The 19,613-nt window shown below is 39.2% G+C and overlaps 2 protein-coding genes across 3 annotated transcripts in view; one reads left to right on the top strand and one right to left on the bottom strand.

Moving 5' to 3' along the window:
* The window catches only part of HPS3 (HPS3 biogenesis of lysosomal organelles complex 2 subunit 1), a 36,121-nt gene extending 22,791 nt beyond the window's left edge, over nucleotides 1-13,330 (top strand). The window contains exon 18 of one of the 2 annotated variants that reach the window (XR_008578363.1): nucleotides 13,225-13,330. The gene's annotated coding sequence lies outside the window, so the exon portion shown is untranslated. Of the gene's footprint in view, nucleotides 1-3,641; nucleotides 3,767-13,224 lie in introns of those variants that run through there. The other variant, XR_008578362.1, reaches the window with a different exon arrangement.
* CP (ceruloplasmin) lies at nucleotides 392-19,257 on the bottom strand. Its single transcript, XM_054836074.1, has 19 exons — nucleotides 19,060-19,257; nucleotides 15,946-16,190; nucleotides 14,485-14,697; nucleotides 13,791-13,964; nucleotides 12,945-13,199; nucleotides 11,526-11,691; nucleotides 10,429-10,568; nucleotides 9,705-9,845; nucleotides 9,368-9,579; nucleotides 8,656-8,806; nucleotides 7,273-7,485; nucleotides 6,693-6,900; nucleotides 5,364-5,503; nucleotides 4,775-4,903; nucleotides 4,122-4,228; nucleotides 3,133-3,349; nucleotides 2,374-2,513; nucleotides 1,722-1,884; nucleotides 392-690 (listed from the first exon to the last, which is right to left on the bottom strand). The coding sequence occupies exons 1-19, from the start codon at nucleotides 19,212-19,214 to the stop codon at nucleotides 620-622; spliced, it is 3,240 nt and encodes a 1,079-aa protein (XP_054692049.1). The 5' UTR covers nucleotides 19,215-19,257; the 3' UTR covers nucleotides 392-619.
* Between the last annotated feature and the right edge of the window lie 356 nt (nucleotides 19,258-19,613).

The following is a 19,613-nucleotide window of genomic DNA, read 5'->3' as shown; positions in this document are numbered from 1 at the left end:
CAACTTCCTTTGTTCTGGTACCTGTAAAGCCCAAATGTTTTGCTTTGCCTGCCTGTCCCATACATACTTCCCTCTTGTTTGACACAAGGCTAACACATGTGGAGTTGGGCTATTAAAACACAACTGGATGGCATGACAATACTTGCTCTTCCTGCTTTTATTTTTGACCAGCATCAGTCATGCACTAATACTGCTGCTTCCATCTGTCAAGAAGTGCTTAATTTGCCTAGGTCTGCACTACATAAGTGACAGCAAAATGATTGCACTGCAGGAGTTGTTTAAGATTCAAAGAGCAAAGCTCTTAGGTATAGAGTTAAAAAAAAAGGAAAGTACATTTAATTTGGCTCTTCTGTGTTTCTCAGCAGTTAAATAACATGTATTAGGCATCACCTAGAATATGTTTAGCTTGCACAATACTCTTTTTATTTAGAGAAAAAGATATTTATAAACTGTTATATCCATTCAGTTGTCTTAGTCTACGGACCTTCTATTAGCAGTGGGCCACCAAATTAAATCTTCCAAAACACAGGTAGAGATGAATTGTCCAGGAGATAGTATTTCTCAAGAAATGCTTCACTGAAGGTAGATCTTGGAGAATCACTGTGGTAAAATGTTTTCATCATTCTAGTGTGCCTCTTGTATCATTACACTTGAACCAATTGAATAATCTTGGGAACAGAGACCGTCTGTCTGTAAGGGGGAAAATAGCTTTTGTTACAGCTTTGTTGTTAATCAAAAGAATACGCATATGGACAACAGAGTCCAAAATAGAGCAATGGATCCCAGTACCTTGTAGACATTGTGAGTTAAGATTTAAAAACAGCTTTAAAATGCACTGAAGGGTACATTTTAATGCACTTTAGATGATTGATTATGAAAAATCCAGCCTACTGCTTCTACAAGTTAAAGTCCGTTTCTACATCTCTTTCTGTGTACTCTTAAGTCAACCTTTTTGTTATCTGTGCAAGTTTGGCACAATGTATTCTGTAAATCAGAACAGTTTATAAAATAGACCGTGTTTAACATTCCAGTCTCTGTTTTTAGACTACAGATGTACATTATATAGTTGCATACATACACATATTTTGAAGTGTTCCTACTGTTCTCTTTGTGACAGTTAACTATAACGCATACCTATTATGCTCTGCCTTTTGAGTACAGGAAAGTATTGTTTTTTAGAATTGTATTAAGCTTGTAGAAACAAGAACTTCCAAAATTCTTCAAGATTCAAGTTTTTTCACAAGTAACATTGCTAAAGCAAGGTGATAGTGTCTGTAAAGCTAAAACATGTCCTTTAGAAAGAAAACACTATTTTAGTTTTTCAGTACTGTAACTGTTAGGGATGATGACTTCAGCTTTATTTACCAACTGTTCTTTTTGTTTTAAATGAAGATTGAGAGACACTACTGGCACTTCTTGGGTACAGAAATACTTTGTGTTCTGAAGAATTCTTTTAAATAAAAACCTGTCATTTTAATTTCATTGATGGAAAGCTGAAGCAATAGTCAGTTAACATCCAGTCTTTTAGCTACTTCTGTTTTCTGAGCAGCAGTGCTGAGGCAAGTATGATCAGGTGGCTTGCAACATTCTGGCCTCCTGACATCAATATTAAGCCATGAAATACTGCCGTATGCCTGAATTGGTTCTGAGTACACTGGCCTGTGAGCCCCATTCTGTATCTGTAAACACAGTGAACATTTTTGAGATAGATGAGCTCCTACCTTCCTTTGGGAGCACGGTGTAGGTTGCTTCCATGCCCGCGTGGATGTGGTCAGTAACGTGACAGTGTAATAGCCAGGTTCCAGGGTTCTGCGGGGTCATTTCCACAGTTTGAAATGTCCCAGGAAACAGATCAAAGACATCTGCCCGGTAAAACCCTGTTTGCTTCAGGACAAAAAGAAACAGTGGTTGAACAGTGTGGCATTACCAGATGGTAGTAATTTAAGCTACCTTTCATGCATATTACCACCAAACGTTTTAATCACAGTTGAGTGAAAAGACATCTATTGTATGTCATTTCTACAGAAGCATCACTTTGTACATCCACTTCATGCTTAAAAGATTAATAGACTAGCAACTAAGTGGAAATGAAGGAAAACTATAGCTGCTGTCTTACTGCAGCCATGAAAATTCACAGCTACCTTGTCAAAGCAACTTGTGAGGTTAACCAGTCAGCAAATGCTACTGGCAGATATTCTCTGTCTCTTGTATGTTGATCAAATACAGGATTGGGGCATAATACCTTTATGGTCAAATTACAAGTCCTCCTTAATATTGTAACATCTGACTTTTACACCAGAGATTACAGTCCCTGGTATTTGATCTACCTCTCATTCTTAATACAGCAAGAAACGTGTGGAGAGGATCTGTTACCTTATACTCAAAGCTGTGGCCATGGAAGTGTGCTGTGTGAATGTCTATTTCATTGCCCATTCCCATCAAATACCAGCTCACTTTATCTCCAACATGCATAGTCAGACCATGTAAGTTTCCAAACACCTTCCCATTAATGGCTAAAAAGAAGGAAAGAGCAAGACAGAGAAAACAAATAAGATTTTGTGTATTGTTCTTCTCTAAACTTCAACAGAATACAAGATTTGGAAGCCAATGCCAGGCAAAAGTAGTGGCTTTGAATGGTATCTAAACCCAAAAGAATTGGACAGCATATTATGAATAGGTCTGATTATATTCCATATTTAACTAGAAAGTAAGATGTAGTTAAAAAAAAAGTTCTTTACGTTATTGTTAATATTGCAGTTCTTAAAGATCTGCATTTCCTGCAGCTCTTTGTAAAGGGTAATCTTTACCAGGACATGCTTTCAGGATGCACGTTGCCTTTCCAACTTATCCAGAATAGTTGTTTGCTGACATCAAATCAAAATTTCAAAATTTCACTTTTTCTCTTCTCAAAGTTTCAATTTGGGACCATTTTTTCATCGGTTAAAAAAAAAAAAAAAAAAGTCATTTAGTGGCATTAACTGGTTTCAAATAGTTTGAGTGAATTTTTTCAGGCCGCCTGCCCTGGAACTGGAAATTTAGAGGGGATAACAAAGTCAAATTTATATACAGTACTTTTAAATACATAACTTTATAAAGTTTCCAAAGTTACATTAACCAAATTGGGAAACATACCATGCATTTTATTACTTTCAATGAATTCCTCATCCTCTTTGTCAATAAGGTGGGGGTTAGTAGAATAGGTTTTAATGTTTTCATCCAAGTACCATGACTCATTTTCATCAAAAACCATAAAAAGAAGAGCAAATTGAACTTTCTTTTTAGTATGAAATGATGGCAGATAATGTCTGTGACACACAACAAGTGTGCCTATTAATCCACTGTAAGTGTCCTGAAATTACAAAAAAAAAACCCAACAACATATAATTATGAGATGTGACTAAGCAGAAGCACTGTTAATGCCAGACATGAATCCTCTTACTATTTTTACAGCTGTCAGTATCTGGGAATAAAGGTAGCCAGTGTCAGACAAACAAGGTTATTTCTTCACTGTTACATGCTACCCATGGATCAAGTTCAATGGACTATGAAGAGTAACTGTCTCTTTTTCATCTCTTGCTAGAAATAAGTAAGAAATAAAAATGGAATAAATGTTTATGTATTTTTTCCCAAATTCTTTTTAGGTTTTAGGATTTTGAGCTTGGTTTCTACTCAAAATAGACTTCTTGACACTTTTGTATTTGTGTTTGCTGACATGAAGGAACGAATACATTAATTTCCATTAAAAATTGTAAGTCAAGTTAAGTCAATAGGTATTTGTACAAAAATGGCAGATTTATGTTCCACAGTTGCATGTTAGTTTTCCCACACGCGACTGATTAGATATTGAGCAAGCTATAAAGTGTTAGCTTTAAGAATGAAATCTAAGTGGGGTGATCTGTACCAACAGCAGAAGAACCAGGGATCAAGAACATGAAGGGCTGTGACTCAAATTCTGCCCTCACGTTCTTGCGTTATTCAAAAGACATTTAAATTGAAAGGTATGGTAATGGGGGGAATCACAGAGAAAGCTAAAAGAGTTTCAGACTCATCTCCCTTTTGCTGTAAGTATAGCTGCGTTGAAGTCATGAACAAAACCCTTTAGATTGATATTAATAATATACCTTAATGATGTCCACCGTTGAATGGTATGCCCACGAAATACAATGTGGATCTCCTCTCTCAGAACTAGATCTCTCTGGGATTTTCCATATGTACATTTTTGTTTCACCTGAATTAAATATCAATGAATTTTAGAAGTTTTCCATGTGCTGACCTGTAAGAGGTCATCCTGAAACAGATGTTACCTCCATTTACAGCTTACATTTTTCTTGGACTTCCTTCTCCCAATTACCGCACTGGCTAGCTTATTGTTATTTCCCTTCTGCAGATCCCTGACTCTTCTTGCCAATTGGGTGCGTGTGGCTGCACTGTTCAGTTTACCATACTTAAAAAACCCCAATTGTAGCTTTTGTAAAGATCACAGGAGAAATTCTGAAATAATAGCTAGCATAAGCTATGCTCTGTTTGCTTTCATGAAAGGTGCAGACATGCTGTATCAAAAAATTACTGATCTGTCAAGGACTAGGATACATAGTAATAGTTAGCAGGGCCATTGTAATTGTAGAAACGTTTGTCATAATCAGCATCAAAATTTTAAGAACCCGAGGTAAAAACAAAACCGAAGTCTTTCCTACTATACTAACATGAAAGCTTGCTAAACCTTACTAGAAGGCTTGATGTTACCTGCTAGAAATAAACAAGGATGATTTAATACCTGGGTTAGTTGCAGCGACAACAGAACTGTCTGTTTTCACTCCATGGGCATGTATAGAATAAGGTCTTGATGCCAAGTTCTTAAAAACTATTATAATTTTATCTCCGATATTTGACATAAGCAGTGGCCCTATTGGATTGAAATGAAAGATTCACTTGGTTTTACAAAATAGCAGAGAGAGAAAGTTTTTGTGTTCAATTACACAACAACATTGCCTTATAATTAAAACTACACATGGATAATGTCATTCACTGTGATATGCCAACTTGAGTGGATTAAGTTTCACAAGCTCCAAGCATCTACTGTGTAGTTCAAGTCAGTGTGGATGTTGCTGCCCAGTTTTATGCTGACTTTGAAAACACTGACCTGTTACCAGGCAGCAAACCAGAACGTTGGTTTTTTTTTTGTTTCTTGTAAAGCAAGCAATGTAATCTTGCAAGGAAAGCACCATAATAAAAGTAGCAATTCCATGTTGGTTTAGGCACTTTGTGTGGGTAGAACTATACCCAGTAGTATTCAATTACTATTTTCTTGTTTTATTTCACTGCATTTTTCCCAGTTTCAAAACTGAACTTCATGATGACTATACCTTGAATTTCCAGGTGCTGCTGCTCTTCTGCTCTGGTTTTGGGAGTACTGAATGTCTGATCAGTGTACTCACGATACACTACCTTTCTGTATTTTGAGCCAATGAATTTGTCTTCTTTATTTAAAAATGGATTGCCAGGGCTGAGAAGAAAAAAAAGAAGAAAAAAAGGAAGAAAAAAAGATGTCATACATTTCTTCTTATATTTTAAATTAATCATCAAACAAAAATCCCACTCAGTGAAACAGTCATCTCATAGACGACTGGTATCTGCAACATGAAAACATTCTTGTTAACCTGGGAGGTTTCTCTTAACCTGAAAGGTTACTATAAATAGACCAAGGCTATATGGTATTTGAGAGAATGCCAAGTGCTCTGTCTAGCAGATATTTCAGATTGCAAGAAGTCGTCCAGTAACTTGCATACTGAAAAACAGAACCCTCAATGACTTTTGTAGATCTGAAATAAAGCCTAGAACTTGTAAAGCTTAAGTGCCTTGCTGAAATTAAATGCGAGGGACTGATTCTCTGCTGAGTTCATGGGGGCTGGAGACAGGGGGGAAAAAAAAAAAAGTCCAATAACAGAATAGTCCATATTACTTGTGCTTAGAACTATGACAGAGTCCACTGCGGTGTGCAGGGCAAGGAAATGTGCTATCAAGCTGAGGAAAAAGAAGAAAATACTATTAAGTCAATAAAAAACCCCGGCAGTTACAATCTACTACTTTAACCTCAAATGAACTTATACAGGTGGAACACATAGAAATTCATCAGTTCATTGTTTAGCCTCTTCTGCTAAATGGCATGAATTATTTCATCTGATCAGTTCCCTCTCACTGAGATTCAAATACTGGGAATAAACACCAAGGTGACAAGCTTCACAGTGAATGGATTTGGTCATTGATTTATCTAGTGTAAGCTAATGAAATTGAGAGGAGTAAAAAGGAACCTTACTCAGAGTACAGATAAACACAAGACAAAGACATGTTACATATTGTAAGTAATCAAATATCAGGACAAAGTAGTCATAGCTACAACTTAACATTTTAAGCATTCCACATCAAGGAATGTCCTAACATGAGTAAATAATAAATGCAAATGCACTATCCAGGATTCACAAAAATCTGCAGCTGCCCCACAGAACATTTATGCTAGACCATGTCACGAACATCATGCTGTCTGGCTGGAGAAGGACCACAAATTCAAGTGAGCCCTAAAAATACATATGCAAAGAAAGTGTGTCTAGAAATGCCTGGAGGAGGAAAAGGTTCAAAGAAGTGAGTTGCTCCTTTGCTTTTTTGCATTTTTTTCCCTTGTGTATATTCCAGAGTACCTTTCCTCATGGTATTGATGCCGCTCAAATTCCCATGTCCTGTTAGGAGAATAGTCCCACTCAACTTCCACTGCAGCAATGTAGTAAGTCTTTTCATGCAAATACATAGATAGATCCACATTCCACCAATGGCATTGTTTCACTTTATAATTCTGTTTCATGCCCCCTGTGTAGTGATCTGTTGTCAGGCACGACACTTCAAAAACGCCTAGAGGTCGTACAAGAAACAAAGAGAACAAGAATCTGGTAGTAGTAGATCTTGAGATTGTGTTACCTATGTTGATTCAGTGTTTAGAGACTGAGACACAGGCTATTGCTCATATAAGATCCAAATTCTTTGTGTAATGTGGCTACTTGTAGTAATAAAATTCAGCATACGTAGAAGCTAGAAAAATCAAGGCTTTCGCATTAAGAGCTTATGTCCTATGAACATGTTTGCTGTCCTTCAAATGCAGCTGTACACAGTTTTAGCACCCAAAGGATCAAAATATCAGCTATTTAAAGCTTGTCTCTAAGCCTAAAGTGTTCATAGGTAAACAATTTCTAAACTAGTAACAGGATTTTTAAACAAGGCATTTACCTTCAGAATCGGGCTTCATAACAGCTGTAAGAAACGTATGTGGAAACAGATTTGCTGTATCCCTTCTTGTTCCTTTAGTTACGAATGTGTTTTCTGAAAAGTATATCCCATGGACATCGACTTCTGACCCCAAGCCCATCAAATGCCAGGAAACCACACTTCCTTTACACATTTCAAGTCCAGGTTGATTTCCGTACATGTAACCATTAATGGCTGTAGAAGATTTGAGGAAGCAAAACCCACCTTAATTAATACATTACTTAATTCTGTAATACAGATTAAATAATACACACTTCAGACATAATGTGATGAATATCTCCAGAGAAGGAGACTCCACAACCTGTACTGGGCAACCTGTCCCAGTACTCGGTCACCCCCAGAGGGAAGAGTTTTGCCTCATTTTCAGATGGAACTTTCCGTGTTCCAGTTTGTACCCATTGTCCCTTGTCCTGTCACTGGGCATTATAGAGAAGAGTCTGGCCCCCTCCTCTAGACATCCATCCTTTAGATATTTATAAGCATTAATAAGATCCCCTCTCAGTCTTCTCCAGGCTAACCAGCCCCAGCTCTCTCAGCCTTTCCTCGTACCAGAGATGCTCCAGTCCCCTCATCATCCTCGCAGCCCTCCGCTGGACTCTCCCCAGTAGTTCCCTGTCTGTCTTGAACTGGGGAGCCCAGAACTGGACACAATATTCCAGATGTGACCTCACCAGGGCAGAGTAGAGGGGGGAAAAAGAACCTCCCTCAACCTGCTGGCCACGCTCTTCTGAATGCACCCTAGATACCACTGGCCTTCTTGTCCATGAGGGCACGCTGCTGGTCATGGAGAGCTTGTTGTCCACCAGAACTCCCAGGTCCTTCTTGACAGAGCTGCTTCCTAGCAGGGCAACCCCTAAGCTGTACTGGTGCTTGGGGTTGTTCTTCCCTAGGTGCAGGACCCTACATTTGCCCTTATTTAATTTCCTATGGTTCCTCTCTGCCCAGCTCTCCAGCCTGTCCAGGTCTCTCTGAATGGCAGTGCAGCCTTCTGGTGTGTCAGCCACTCCTCCCAGCTTAGTATCATCAGCGAAGTTGCTGAGGGTACGCTCTGTCCCCTCGTCCAAGTCATTGATGAGTATGTTGAATTCCTCCTCCTGTCTGCTCACAGTGGTACATGACAGTGCTAAATGCTCAACTGCCGTGCAAGACACTGAACAGCTGGCATTATATTTTGAACTACCACATTTAGCTGAAGTTGAATTGCATTCAAACCTGGGTTTGTTTCCAATGAAAAGGAATGAAATGTCTCTGCCACTATACAATTTTCCAGTCTCCAACATGAGATCACAAAAGTAAAAACCTTATTGTAGAAATGAATATTGGGCTAACTAATAATTTTCTTACAGTGCATTTTGTTAGACTCTTGGAAGTCCTCATCATCCTTGTCTATTTTATTAGGATTTAGTGTAAACATCAGAATATTGTCATCCAGGTACCAGCTCAGATTCTCATCAAATACTGTGGCAAGTAGAAAAAATTCCACGTTCACATTTTTCTGTTGAGAAGAAATAGCACAAAGGAAAATAGAAATGAGCGATCAGAAAGTGTCAGGAAAAAAAATTCTATGTGCATAATAATTTATGAATGTAATTCACAAAGTAGGATAGATGCATACGCTGATACTTCATTCTGATCATCTCAAAGATCTCTAATTGCTGTATCTGGTGACTAGATATCTGCTGCTAATGCTCTTTCTACCAGCAGGAACTACTTCCAGAAATGAATGTGTATTTTGGTCTTTAAAGTATCTACATTTTTCTAGTCATTCTCATCCTGAGACTTGAATGCCAGTGGTTGCTCACTGCAACGGTGGTTTCACAACACAGTGGCTGTCTGGAGCCAGACTGATTTTGCTGTTTGCTTTTTCAAAACAAACAAACCAACCAACCCACTTTCTTCATTTTATGTATTCCGCTCAGCACATGGGTGAGACTGTGATGTGAAGAGGAGGTGGTGCTGAGTGGTCATTAACGTAGCAGGCCACGAGGGCACAATTCAGGAAGAGAAAGCAGGTTCAGCTACAATTTTGCAAGTGCTTCTGTTTTTCTTGACTGACCTGTTTCCCAGAAGGAAGCAGAGCTCCTTTCCTGCACACCAAGAGAGGACCCACAAGGCCAGAACTGGTGTCTCTGACTGCATCCACAGCTGAGTAATAAAGCCAGGTTAAACAGTCTGGATCTTGGTCTGTGGGGCCCACATCTTCTGGCACGTTCCACTCATACGTAAACGTAGCACCAGGACTCACATGAGAGGCTGGAGATTCAGTACCTATTATAGAAATCAATGTTAGGAATTATGCCTAATGAACATTGTTTATTTTATCACCTTTAATACATCAACATGTACAACAGCTTGTTCTCTGGTGCTTGCAGGATCCCCATCTATAGGCGCACCTCTGGAGGCGGCACCATACAATGCCCCCTCGTCGCTCTTGCGGTAACTCACACCATGGGGCTGAATGCTAAACGGGCGGCTGGCATTGTTTCGGAAGGTCACCCTGATGCTTTCACCCACTTCAGCCTTGATAACAGGTCCTAGAAAAGAGCACATGGTCTAATTACAAGATGTTTCTATCAAGTGATGTACAGATCACCAGAGCTTATAGCGATCGATAGCTGGTTGCTTTTCCCATTGCGTGGGGAACTGCCCCGGGGACCAGGTCCCTGGCGCATGGCCTGAATCACATGGCAGCCCAGCAGCAACTGGACTGCTCCATTCCCAATTCCTCAAGAAGTCCCAGGGATATGCAGGAGAGTTCCTCCCTTTGAAGAGGGATCTACAGACATGACCACCAACCTCAAACTCAGTCCAGAGCCATGCTAGAAGTAGCCAGGTTATAAAAAAGGGCTAGACCTGCCTAGCCTGGCCTTGTAATTCAGAGCCTGACCTTTGGACACCACAGCATATTCCCACAGGCAAGCTGGGGACCACCACAGCATTGTCCTAAGAGCTTTCTTACGCCCTGGGGCGTCTCTTGGAGGAAGCCACAGGCATCAGCATCTGCAGGAGGCAGGGAGAGCCAAGGGCCCCCCCTTGGAGGTGAAGGGGCACTGTTGGCTAGCCAGTGGAAGTTTACTCTCATAAATCTTTGACATGAAATGATTTTAGATATCTTACCTAAGAGTCCAAGATGCGCTTCCTCTGCGAGCCTTTTTTTATGTTCAGCGAAAGAGCCATCTGTGTATTCTTTGTAAATGGCTTTTTTATAAGAGCCACCAATTCTTGTCTCACTTTGTTCAAAAAATATGTGAGATTCACTGTGTAAAAGAAATTGCAATAGATGCAAACAGTTCAAGTCGTAATGCTCAGTTTTACAAAGGCAGTCAGGACCTTAACCCTATTTTCTGAGGTAAGACATGCTGAGTTTGTCTTTTAGTGATCTGGCCATCACACTTATATGCAGTCCCATATAAGGATGTGCAGGAATCCATTATCCTTCACTAACTTCTCTTTGAGAAAAAAGACACCGTGCTGTGTTGCCCTTATAAAGCCAGCATGCTCAGAGACTCATCAACAATGATTTCTAGTCAACATTTTGTAACCCAGTTTACTCTTCTTTTTAATAAAATTTACAAATAATTCAACAACAACAGATACAAACACCAAGAATATGTAACATTTAAATAGAAAGTGAGAAGATTTAGGCTACACTTTTCAGAAAAGGACCTTTCAATGTTTTACAAGCACTATTCAAACAATGAACTGTGCCCTGTCTCTTGTGGGGCAGGTAAGCGTTCTTATGATGAAAAATCTGAAGAATCAATGTGTTCAGTGAATTGACCCAGGTCTTAAATATGTAAGCACAGAGCAAAGGTCAAAGCTATCTTTGCTACGTGCACATCGTTTGCTAGCTGAGATACCATTAGCATGATTTTCATCAGCTAAGGAGATGATCATGAATTCCTAGCTTTGTTCTCTAACTCAGAATAATCAACCATCTTGAATCATCAGAGGTCACTGCCTACATATGACATTAGTAATTTCACTAGGATGAAGATGAATTGTAATGTTACAGCAAAATTTATAATAAGATTGCAAGCAAAACAATAGACCTAATTTAGTTTGAGATATATCCTAGTATTAATACTCAAGCAGACGTGAGGACAATGAGAAATTCTGCTTAAAAGTCAGTTCTACCATATGGCTTACCTTATTTAGCATTTTTATATCAATTCTACTTGGAAAGTAAAACTTCTTTAGTTAGAAGCATTTACCTGTCAGCAATTAATTCTTGTCCTGTAAAACGGTTCATTGCAGATGGGCCATAATTCCAGATGATCTCTTCAGCAGCAATGAAGTACTGTCTTATCTTTGTACTCTCATTGTGATCTGTTGTGGACTTCCTACAATCTTTTACTTGAAAAAGGGCCTGCATACCACCTGGAAAAAAATGAGTAGGTAGAGAAAACTAGGAAGAAGGAACCACACTTTGTTTTCTCTTTCCCTGCTTCCAATAGCTCTTCTCTTCCCTGGAGAATTCCCATACCATTGATGGAAATGCAAATCACAAATGAAAAGGAAGATGAATGATATAAATGAACGCACACCAGCTGAGCTAGGATGTAGAAACACAACCATGGTATTTACAGTAGGCAGACAGGTGTGGTGAAGTGCATTCCGCTTGTAAAGCTGCAACTGATGTGGCAGTTAGAGAAGATTAGGGTGGAGTGGAAACAGTACTGTCAGTTAGCACTTCGGTCAAGGCCAGGTGCTACCAGACTGACCATTTTCCCTCTAAATCTAATCAACAGCCTACCTGTGAAACTCCTGGGTCTCTGCATCCTAGGAGAAAGGTCTGTTAGCAAATCTGCTTGCTGGAGATACAAATAATGTAATAAAGACAGCCCTTTTACAGCTATGGATTAGGCCAATTTGTTGGATTTAAGTCTTGCCCAGCATGTTTCAACCGTATCAGGATGCTGCTTGACGTGATAGCGATTTCAAAACTTATAACCTCTGTGCAGCTGAATCTGCAGGTTAAACATACTCCTTTTTATATCAGAATTTTCAAATCTTGGAGAATGATTTTGAGTTCTGTGTTCCTTCCCACTTTTGTGACAAATTACTTCTCTAACTCACTTATAGGTATATAGATCGTGGAAAAGTGTGGAATAAGCTTCTAAGTGTTTCATATGGTTAACAAACACTGGAAATACAGGAAGATACAGGGAAGAGAAATGCAGATAATTTCTGCTTATCAGCCAATGCACTTCCCAGAACATGTCTTTGTCAGCAGGCGAGTTAGCCTGCCTGTCCTGTACCCCTTGCCCAAACATGGAATGAGCCCCAACTTTTTTTGTTGGCAAACTGAAAATTGTGATGAATTACCTTCAGTAAGAAGCAAACATCATGCTATTGTTTGTCTAAAGTTGAGGCTTGCAAAAGTGCAGCTGTGCCAATTGCTGCCAACTGATAATTTCCATCACAGACAAGAATTTCCTTGATTTCTGTGGCTAGCTACATGCTCAAGCCCATCTAATACACTTCTAGGCATTTCAGTTACTACGAGAATTTTGTTACCTAGAGGAGAATATCATCTGGCATATAACCAGGTCAGGAGTACTGCTAAAGTGACTCAATAAACTGTTAGCTCGAGCTAAAAAAAATTCCGACCACTGGAACTTATTCTGTACCTTCGATATGGTCATTCACTTGGCAGCTGAGCAGCCATTCCCCAGGACTCCTTGGTATCATGACAGCATCAATAAAGGTGGCTGGGAAGAGGTTGATGGTGTCAACTCGATGATGCCTTTCTATTAAGGTCTGTCCGTGAAAGTAGGCTGAATGGATATCAGCTTCATTACCCATGCCAAAAAGATGCCATTTTACCTTATCTTCCGCACACATTGTGAGGTTTGGGAGGTATCCATACATGTACCCGTTGATTGCTAAAAGAAATGTTATTTATTACAGTTACCTTCACAGACCTTAGGATCTTTTCTTCAAAAGCAGGTGTCATACAACCATTGTTCTATGCTAAAATAGAAAGAGGCTCAAAACAAAAACTCCGCATCTGTGAAAGCGGGCCGATATCAGACGCACACTTCATCTGCACAACTACCTCCATGACTAGCGGTTCCTGCTACGATTCTGGAATCCACGTCAGAACCAAAGGTAACTTCTTTGTTAACACTAACAGTAAAAACTGCTTTTCTAAACTGCAATTTTACAGTACAGAGTTCAGGACTAAGAAACAGAACCAAGTAACCCAACTCTGTTTAAAGCGCCTGGGACCTTATACCAACAAAGAGGTTCTTGGCTCCTGAGAATTTTGTATCGCAACTCCAAAGGTTGGATTGTACAATACTTGCCATCACTTTTTAATTTATCTTTTTTAGTTAAAAGGATCTTTCTTAATCCTCCAAGAAAAAGCCCTGCTTAAAAAAAAAAATCTACAGTTCATCTTTAAAAGAGACAACACATAAAAATATTACTTCACCATATCAATGGCAAGCAACATTAATATAACATTCTCTCACAGTGCATTTTATTGCTTTCCTGGAAGTCCTCGTCATCTTTGTCAACCGTGGAAGGCTCGGAACAGTATGTCCTGATATTATCCTCTAGATACCAACTGAGATTTTCATCCATCACAGAAAACATAAGGATAAATTCAGCATCGAAGTGTTTATCACTGCCCTTATTCATTGTATCTGAAAAAGAAAGCGGTATATTCACGGTCTTTGGCAGCTGACATTATTTTTCATCAGTTTTAAGTGTAGTATCAGTAGGGCTGGTCACTGTTTACTTGGTATTTTGCCACTTTTCTTGAGCGTGAGTGTACACATAAGCTCACAGACACACTCAGAAAACAAAAATCGGTTTGGATAGAAACTATAACTTTACTAAGAATAAATATTGCATGTGATAAGATCACAGTAAATCTGTTTCTCATACCAGTATTTGCACCTCCTTTTTGCATTACTAGCATGAACACATCTCACTCATGGATTTGGGGACAAAGTATTCTTCAAATTATATTTGCTGTCACACACAAAAATCAAACTATTTCCTATACTACTGAAAGGTGCTAATTGGGAAGATAAAAAGCTGCTATTTCAAAATTAACTGTAATCTTCTCCTCTTCCAGTAAATTATTTCACTGATATTTATCAATAACCATTATCAATCACCTTGCATATGTATTTATTTACTTATTTATTTATGGTTTACCTTTCCTGCAAATTATTAAAGGCCCAACAAGCCCTGAGGCAACATCCCTTGGAGCATCTATGTGGGAGTGGTAAACCCTGGTTATGCAGTCTGCATCTCCCTTAGCTGGACCTTGATCTTCTGTCACGTCCCATGTATAAGTGTACTGGCCTCCAGGCTCCACAGCATCATCTCTCTTTTGCAGATCTTTTGTGTTGTCAGGATAAAAAGCACCTGAACAATACCACACAGCCACCATTAACACAATACATTCACAACATGGTGTCAGGATAGCACCTGCCATGCTTTATAGTTAACTACATGTTGCAGTAACATGGACTGAACATCTGAATACAGGTTAAAAAAAATCTTTAAAATCGGGCAGGTAGATATTTTCCTTCTCTTTAGAAGTATCTTCATTTGCTTTTGAATTCCATGGGAGTGCTTTGATTAATGGCACATTATATTTAGTCCTTAATTTATTAGGATGGCACTACGTACTTCTGCTAAAAAGATAACAATTCAAATATTGTAAAAGATTTGTTAAATATAAATCTTGGAAACTGGTCTAAAATATTGCATATGTCCTCAAGGAATATAGGTGTCCCTGGAATGAGAGCAACAGAAAAAAATTTAAACATTGTTCCGAAAAGTGCATGTACTGCTACATAACACGCTGTTCTGCTCCCACAGAACGCGTCTTTATTAAGACACATACTAGTTGTAATGAAAAACTTCGTGAGCTATTAGAACTTAGGCTGATATTTCATAAATTCTTCTAATGAAAAATTTTTAAAGACTGCTTTTTAGACAACATCATATTCTCAACAATTCGCACACTGTTTTTAAGGCACGCTAAATAAACCTTCCAACATATTCAACTTTTCAGGCACAGTCTGGTGCTGTCTGGTACAGAAAATCCTCCACTGCCTGAGTGTGGCAAGACCAGCTATCGCAAAGGCAAATCATCACTAGTCCCAATAACACCTCCACAATATATCTTAAAGTGTGTCACTTTTATCTCATTAATTTATTACTAAGCAGTAGCAGTTTCTCCATTTTGACAAATTCTTGTGTATCTTATATAGTATATATACAAATTTAGTGCTAAGAATTTGGAATTGCAAGTTATCACTGTTAACAACATCTTCACAACAGCATCATTTTTTCCTTTAGATATAGCCTCAATGCCTACATCTCTCATATACATTTAGACCCTTATTTCAGGTGAAATATAAATACTCTTCTTTCAGGTGAGATGTTGATCTAAAAAATCACCTTCTTTATGAATTCCACTTTTGGCTTTGCATTTCACTCTTGAAAAAACTATCAAACTTCTCAGCTCCTATTTTAAATTGATTGTGTCCTGTTTTAAATCTTTACTTACTTGACCAGTCTTCTCTTTGATGAGAGATTATCACTTACACTCAGAGGAATGATTAAGTTTTGATAATTTCTGGCACAGAATGGACTCAAGCTTACCTTCATTTTCCTTTGTGTAACTTATGCCATGCGGATGCAGCGTATAGCTTCTGGAAGCAAAGTTTTTCAAGTGGATAATAATGGAATCTCCAACTTCTCCCTTAATGACAGGGCCTAAAAAACCCAGCCAGGAAGGTTTGTCAACTATCACATCATATAAATGATTGGTGTACTGAGTGTAGACAGCCTTCTTGTAAGTGCTTCCTATCCTATGTGGTCCTCTTTTGAGAAAGACTCCAGCCTGCCTGCAAAGAAAATACACAGACACATCTGTAGTGTCAGAAACTAATTTTATATTTGAATGGTATTAATTAGTAGGGTCTCAAATAAAGACCAGGCCTCCGTAGTACTGTGGACAACTAAATCTGTGTTTAGGAGCAAATACATCTCTTATCATAAAGAATTAGACACCCATATAGAGATTAAATATTATGCGCCAACCTGTTGTGGTTTTTTTTTCCTACCTATTTTGTAGACTGAAGATAAAGGTGTTTGATACAATTTCAGGCAAATTTGAGACCATGTGGACAAGGCAAACAATAGTTCTTATTGCTCAAAACTTTTGTACTTTTAACATGGCCTGTTAAAAATAATAATCACCATCATCATGCTATTATGTTGACTGCATAGTCCTTGCTCAGTTGCAATGAGCAGCAAACCTTTCAGCTGTAAAATATATTTAAGATGGCTGGACATGAACAAAACTACAAGGTGCTGCTAATGTCGAGTGTGTGCATGGGGGGGTGAGGGGCATGCAGAGTGCTGAAATGAGTGAGACCAAGCCCTCAGCATGCTCACCAGTCATAGATGAAGACAAATCACAGCCTCAGAGCTTGATATGGATTTACCCTAATAAAGTCTCATTTTTACATATTCAGCCCAAGAATAAACAAACGGGTTACATGAAAGCAGAGACTTACAACGACCTCCTCAATCACTAAGTGCCTTAACTACTGGACCATTGCTCCTCTCAATTAATGAAACATATTAAAAATGAGAGCTTGGTTAGCGAGGAAACAGCCTAACCCACGACCTAAAATGAGACTGACGGAGATGGTATTTCCTACACACGGACGGTATCAATACCTCTGAGCCATGTAGCTATCATGGATGTACTGCCCAACACCACCAGCTGCAGGCGAGGGGTCACCATGTGTCTCTGACAGCTGTCAACTGCGAACAGCTTTGGAGCCAACCTTTGGCTGTGCTGAGGGTCAGGTACCGTTCATTAAATATTTTAGTCTCTGAGAAGAGTTATCTTTGTGGGAAACATGCTTCTGTTCACTAACCAGGACGGCGAGAGAGACTGACAGCACTGGCTGTTCAAACTGGCAGAGCTGCTATCAGCTGATGCTGTTAGCCTCAAGTCCAGAGTCCCACTGACAACAAAGCCTCCTGCAGATCTCCCTGTCCATTTCAGGAGGACTAGCAGTGGAAGTAAACCTACTCCAGGAGAAGGCAATCCCGGGAGACAGGGCAACACTGCCTGAAGTTCAGCAGCCTCCTGATTTCTCATCTTCCGTGACGAGAAACAAAGACGACTTGGTTTCATATTCCCAGCAGACCATATTGTGAAGGAAGTTAATACTGCCCAAAAATGCAAAGTATTTCCCACAAGGCTGAGCATTGTTTGAGCACGTAGGGAAGGAATTGTTTGTGCCTTGGCAAGCACAGATCTGAAGTGTAATTAAAATGCCAATTCAGCTCCATGAAACTTGGAGAGCATAAACTTAGTTCCAAAGGCTCAGTTACTGGAAGTCTGAGTACATGAAGCTTTTAGCCACAAATTAAATCAAACAAATATGTTATGGCTCTTCTCGGACTGTTTAAACAGCTACCATTTAATGGTAGAGTATTCCTTCTAGCAGGTACACCACGCTCTTCCCTTCTGCTCTTCTCTGCCTCTATGAATATCAATCTCTGTACAAGCACAGCCTCATAGTTGAAGGGTTCAGAAGAATTAGAGAAGCTAAAAATGAAAAGTACGATAAAAGAGACCAGCTCCATCGCAGGCATACAACCACTGAAAAACCAGAATTAATTTAGCATGCTGTAGGTTGTCACAAAGCAGAGAAGAGCAGTGAAAGTGCAGTGAACAGCAGTGGCTTGTTGTATTACAACACACTGCTCTGCAGTTTTCAGACAAGATGCCCTGCTTCCACCATTTATCAGAATTACTAGCCTGCTGAATCACTGGCGGTGTCTTACACGTCACTCAGTTTATGAGCAGAAAAAAAAAAAAAGTTGACTGCTTCATCTCTTGCCTGATGAAGTGGCAGATTACGGCTGAGATATTATTGGCTCTCACTGGAGAAAACAAACCACAGGAAATCTTCTAATCCCTCATCTACAGACTAAATGAGAACTGTATTTTTGAGATTTTTTTTTTTTCTAATTTCTGATTTCTCTCTTCCTTGTTTTAATTTTAGTTTAGTCCTACTTCATTTTAAAGGCACCAAAAAACACAAAGGAACATGTTTTTTCCCTCTCTGAAATATTTTTCTGACACCTTTTATACCTGAGTATACTTTATTGATTATTCATATCTTCAGGGTGCTCCCCTCCTCCTCACCATATTTTTCCTGACCCTGCTTACCACTCTCAGTCTGCACAGGACACTCCTTGTAACTTCACTGTGGGTGGAAGGACCCAGCTGTGCTTCTGCACCTCCAACAAGTGAAAATTACCACTGCAAACAATGAATATCTAAAAAGGAAAGCTGTGCCCAATAGGAAAAAGTTTTAAATTTGTCAAACTTCTGCCTTTAAAAACATAACAGCAAGAATCTTTTCAGCACTGGCACCTTAGTCATTCAAAATTAAACATCATTAGACATTCAGGGCCTTTTTCTAGTCTCTACTTAGTAAACATTTCATTCCAACAAATTCACAAACCCCCTGCATATTCCAATGCTTTTAATTAGCAGAGCTTTGGAATTCAATTCTCAAGCAAGCCAGGAAAAAAATCAAAATTCCTTTACATGTCTGACAGAAAATCCACTGACACCAACATGATTCATTTCACTGCCTTCACCGGGTTTCCAGTCTGGTCCTAGTGTCTACAGCAGACAATGCTGTAAAATCAAACTCATCCAGTGTAAACCGTTCTACTTACTCTTCTTCCGCAAAAAGCTGTCCAGATACGACATTGGTATTGCCAGGTGCATAGTTCCACACTGTCTCTGTAATGCCGATGTAGTACTCCCTGTTCACTGCCCCAACTTGGCAATAGCGAGAAACCAGCAAGCAACTTAGGAGGAATAGCTTCATTTTGCATTCACGAACCTTGTGGAAAAAGTGGAATAAAAACACAGGACAATTCCCTTTATATGTTCTTGTCTCTCCCCCCCCCCCCCTCCTTACCCCCCCCCCCCCCCCCCCGCTCCTGTTTGCTTTGGTGAACACAATAAAACGTTGCACAATGTCTCTGTGTGTCAAGAGTAAACAAAAGATTCTGGTAACCTCATCAGTTCAGATAATCTTCAAAGAAATTTTTTCAATTTCTGCCAACCTTCTATCAATCATGCAAATTAACATTGAGACCGTTATCGGATTGTAAATTTTGTAGCTGAAAGTACTGTGGATTTAAATGGATTTACAGACTTAAGCTTAATTACATTCTTCACTATCGCTCTACAGCCTGTATATTACTGAGAAAATAATTTCTGC

Source organism: Grus americana, chromosome 9, assembly GCF_028858705.1.
Source record: "Grus americana isolate bGruAme1 chromosome 9, bGruAme1.mat, whole genome shotgun sequence".
NCBI lineage: Eukaryota > Metazoa > Chordata > Aves > Gruiformes > Gruidae > Grus > Grus americana.
The sequence above is the reverse complement of the archived record's forward strand: the minus strand, read 5'-3'. Positions and strand labels throughout refer to the sequence as shown.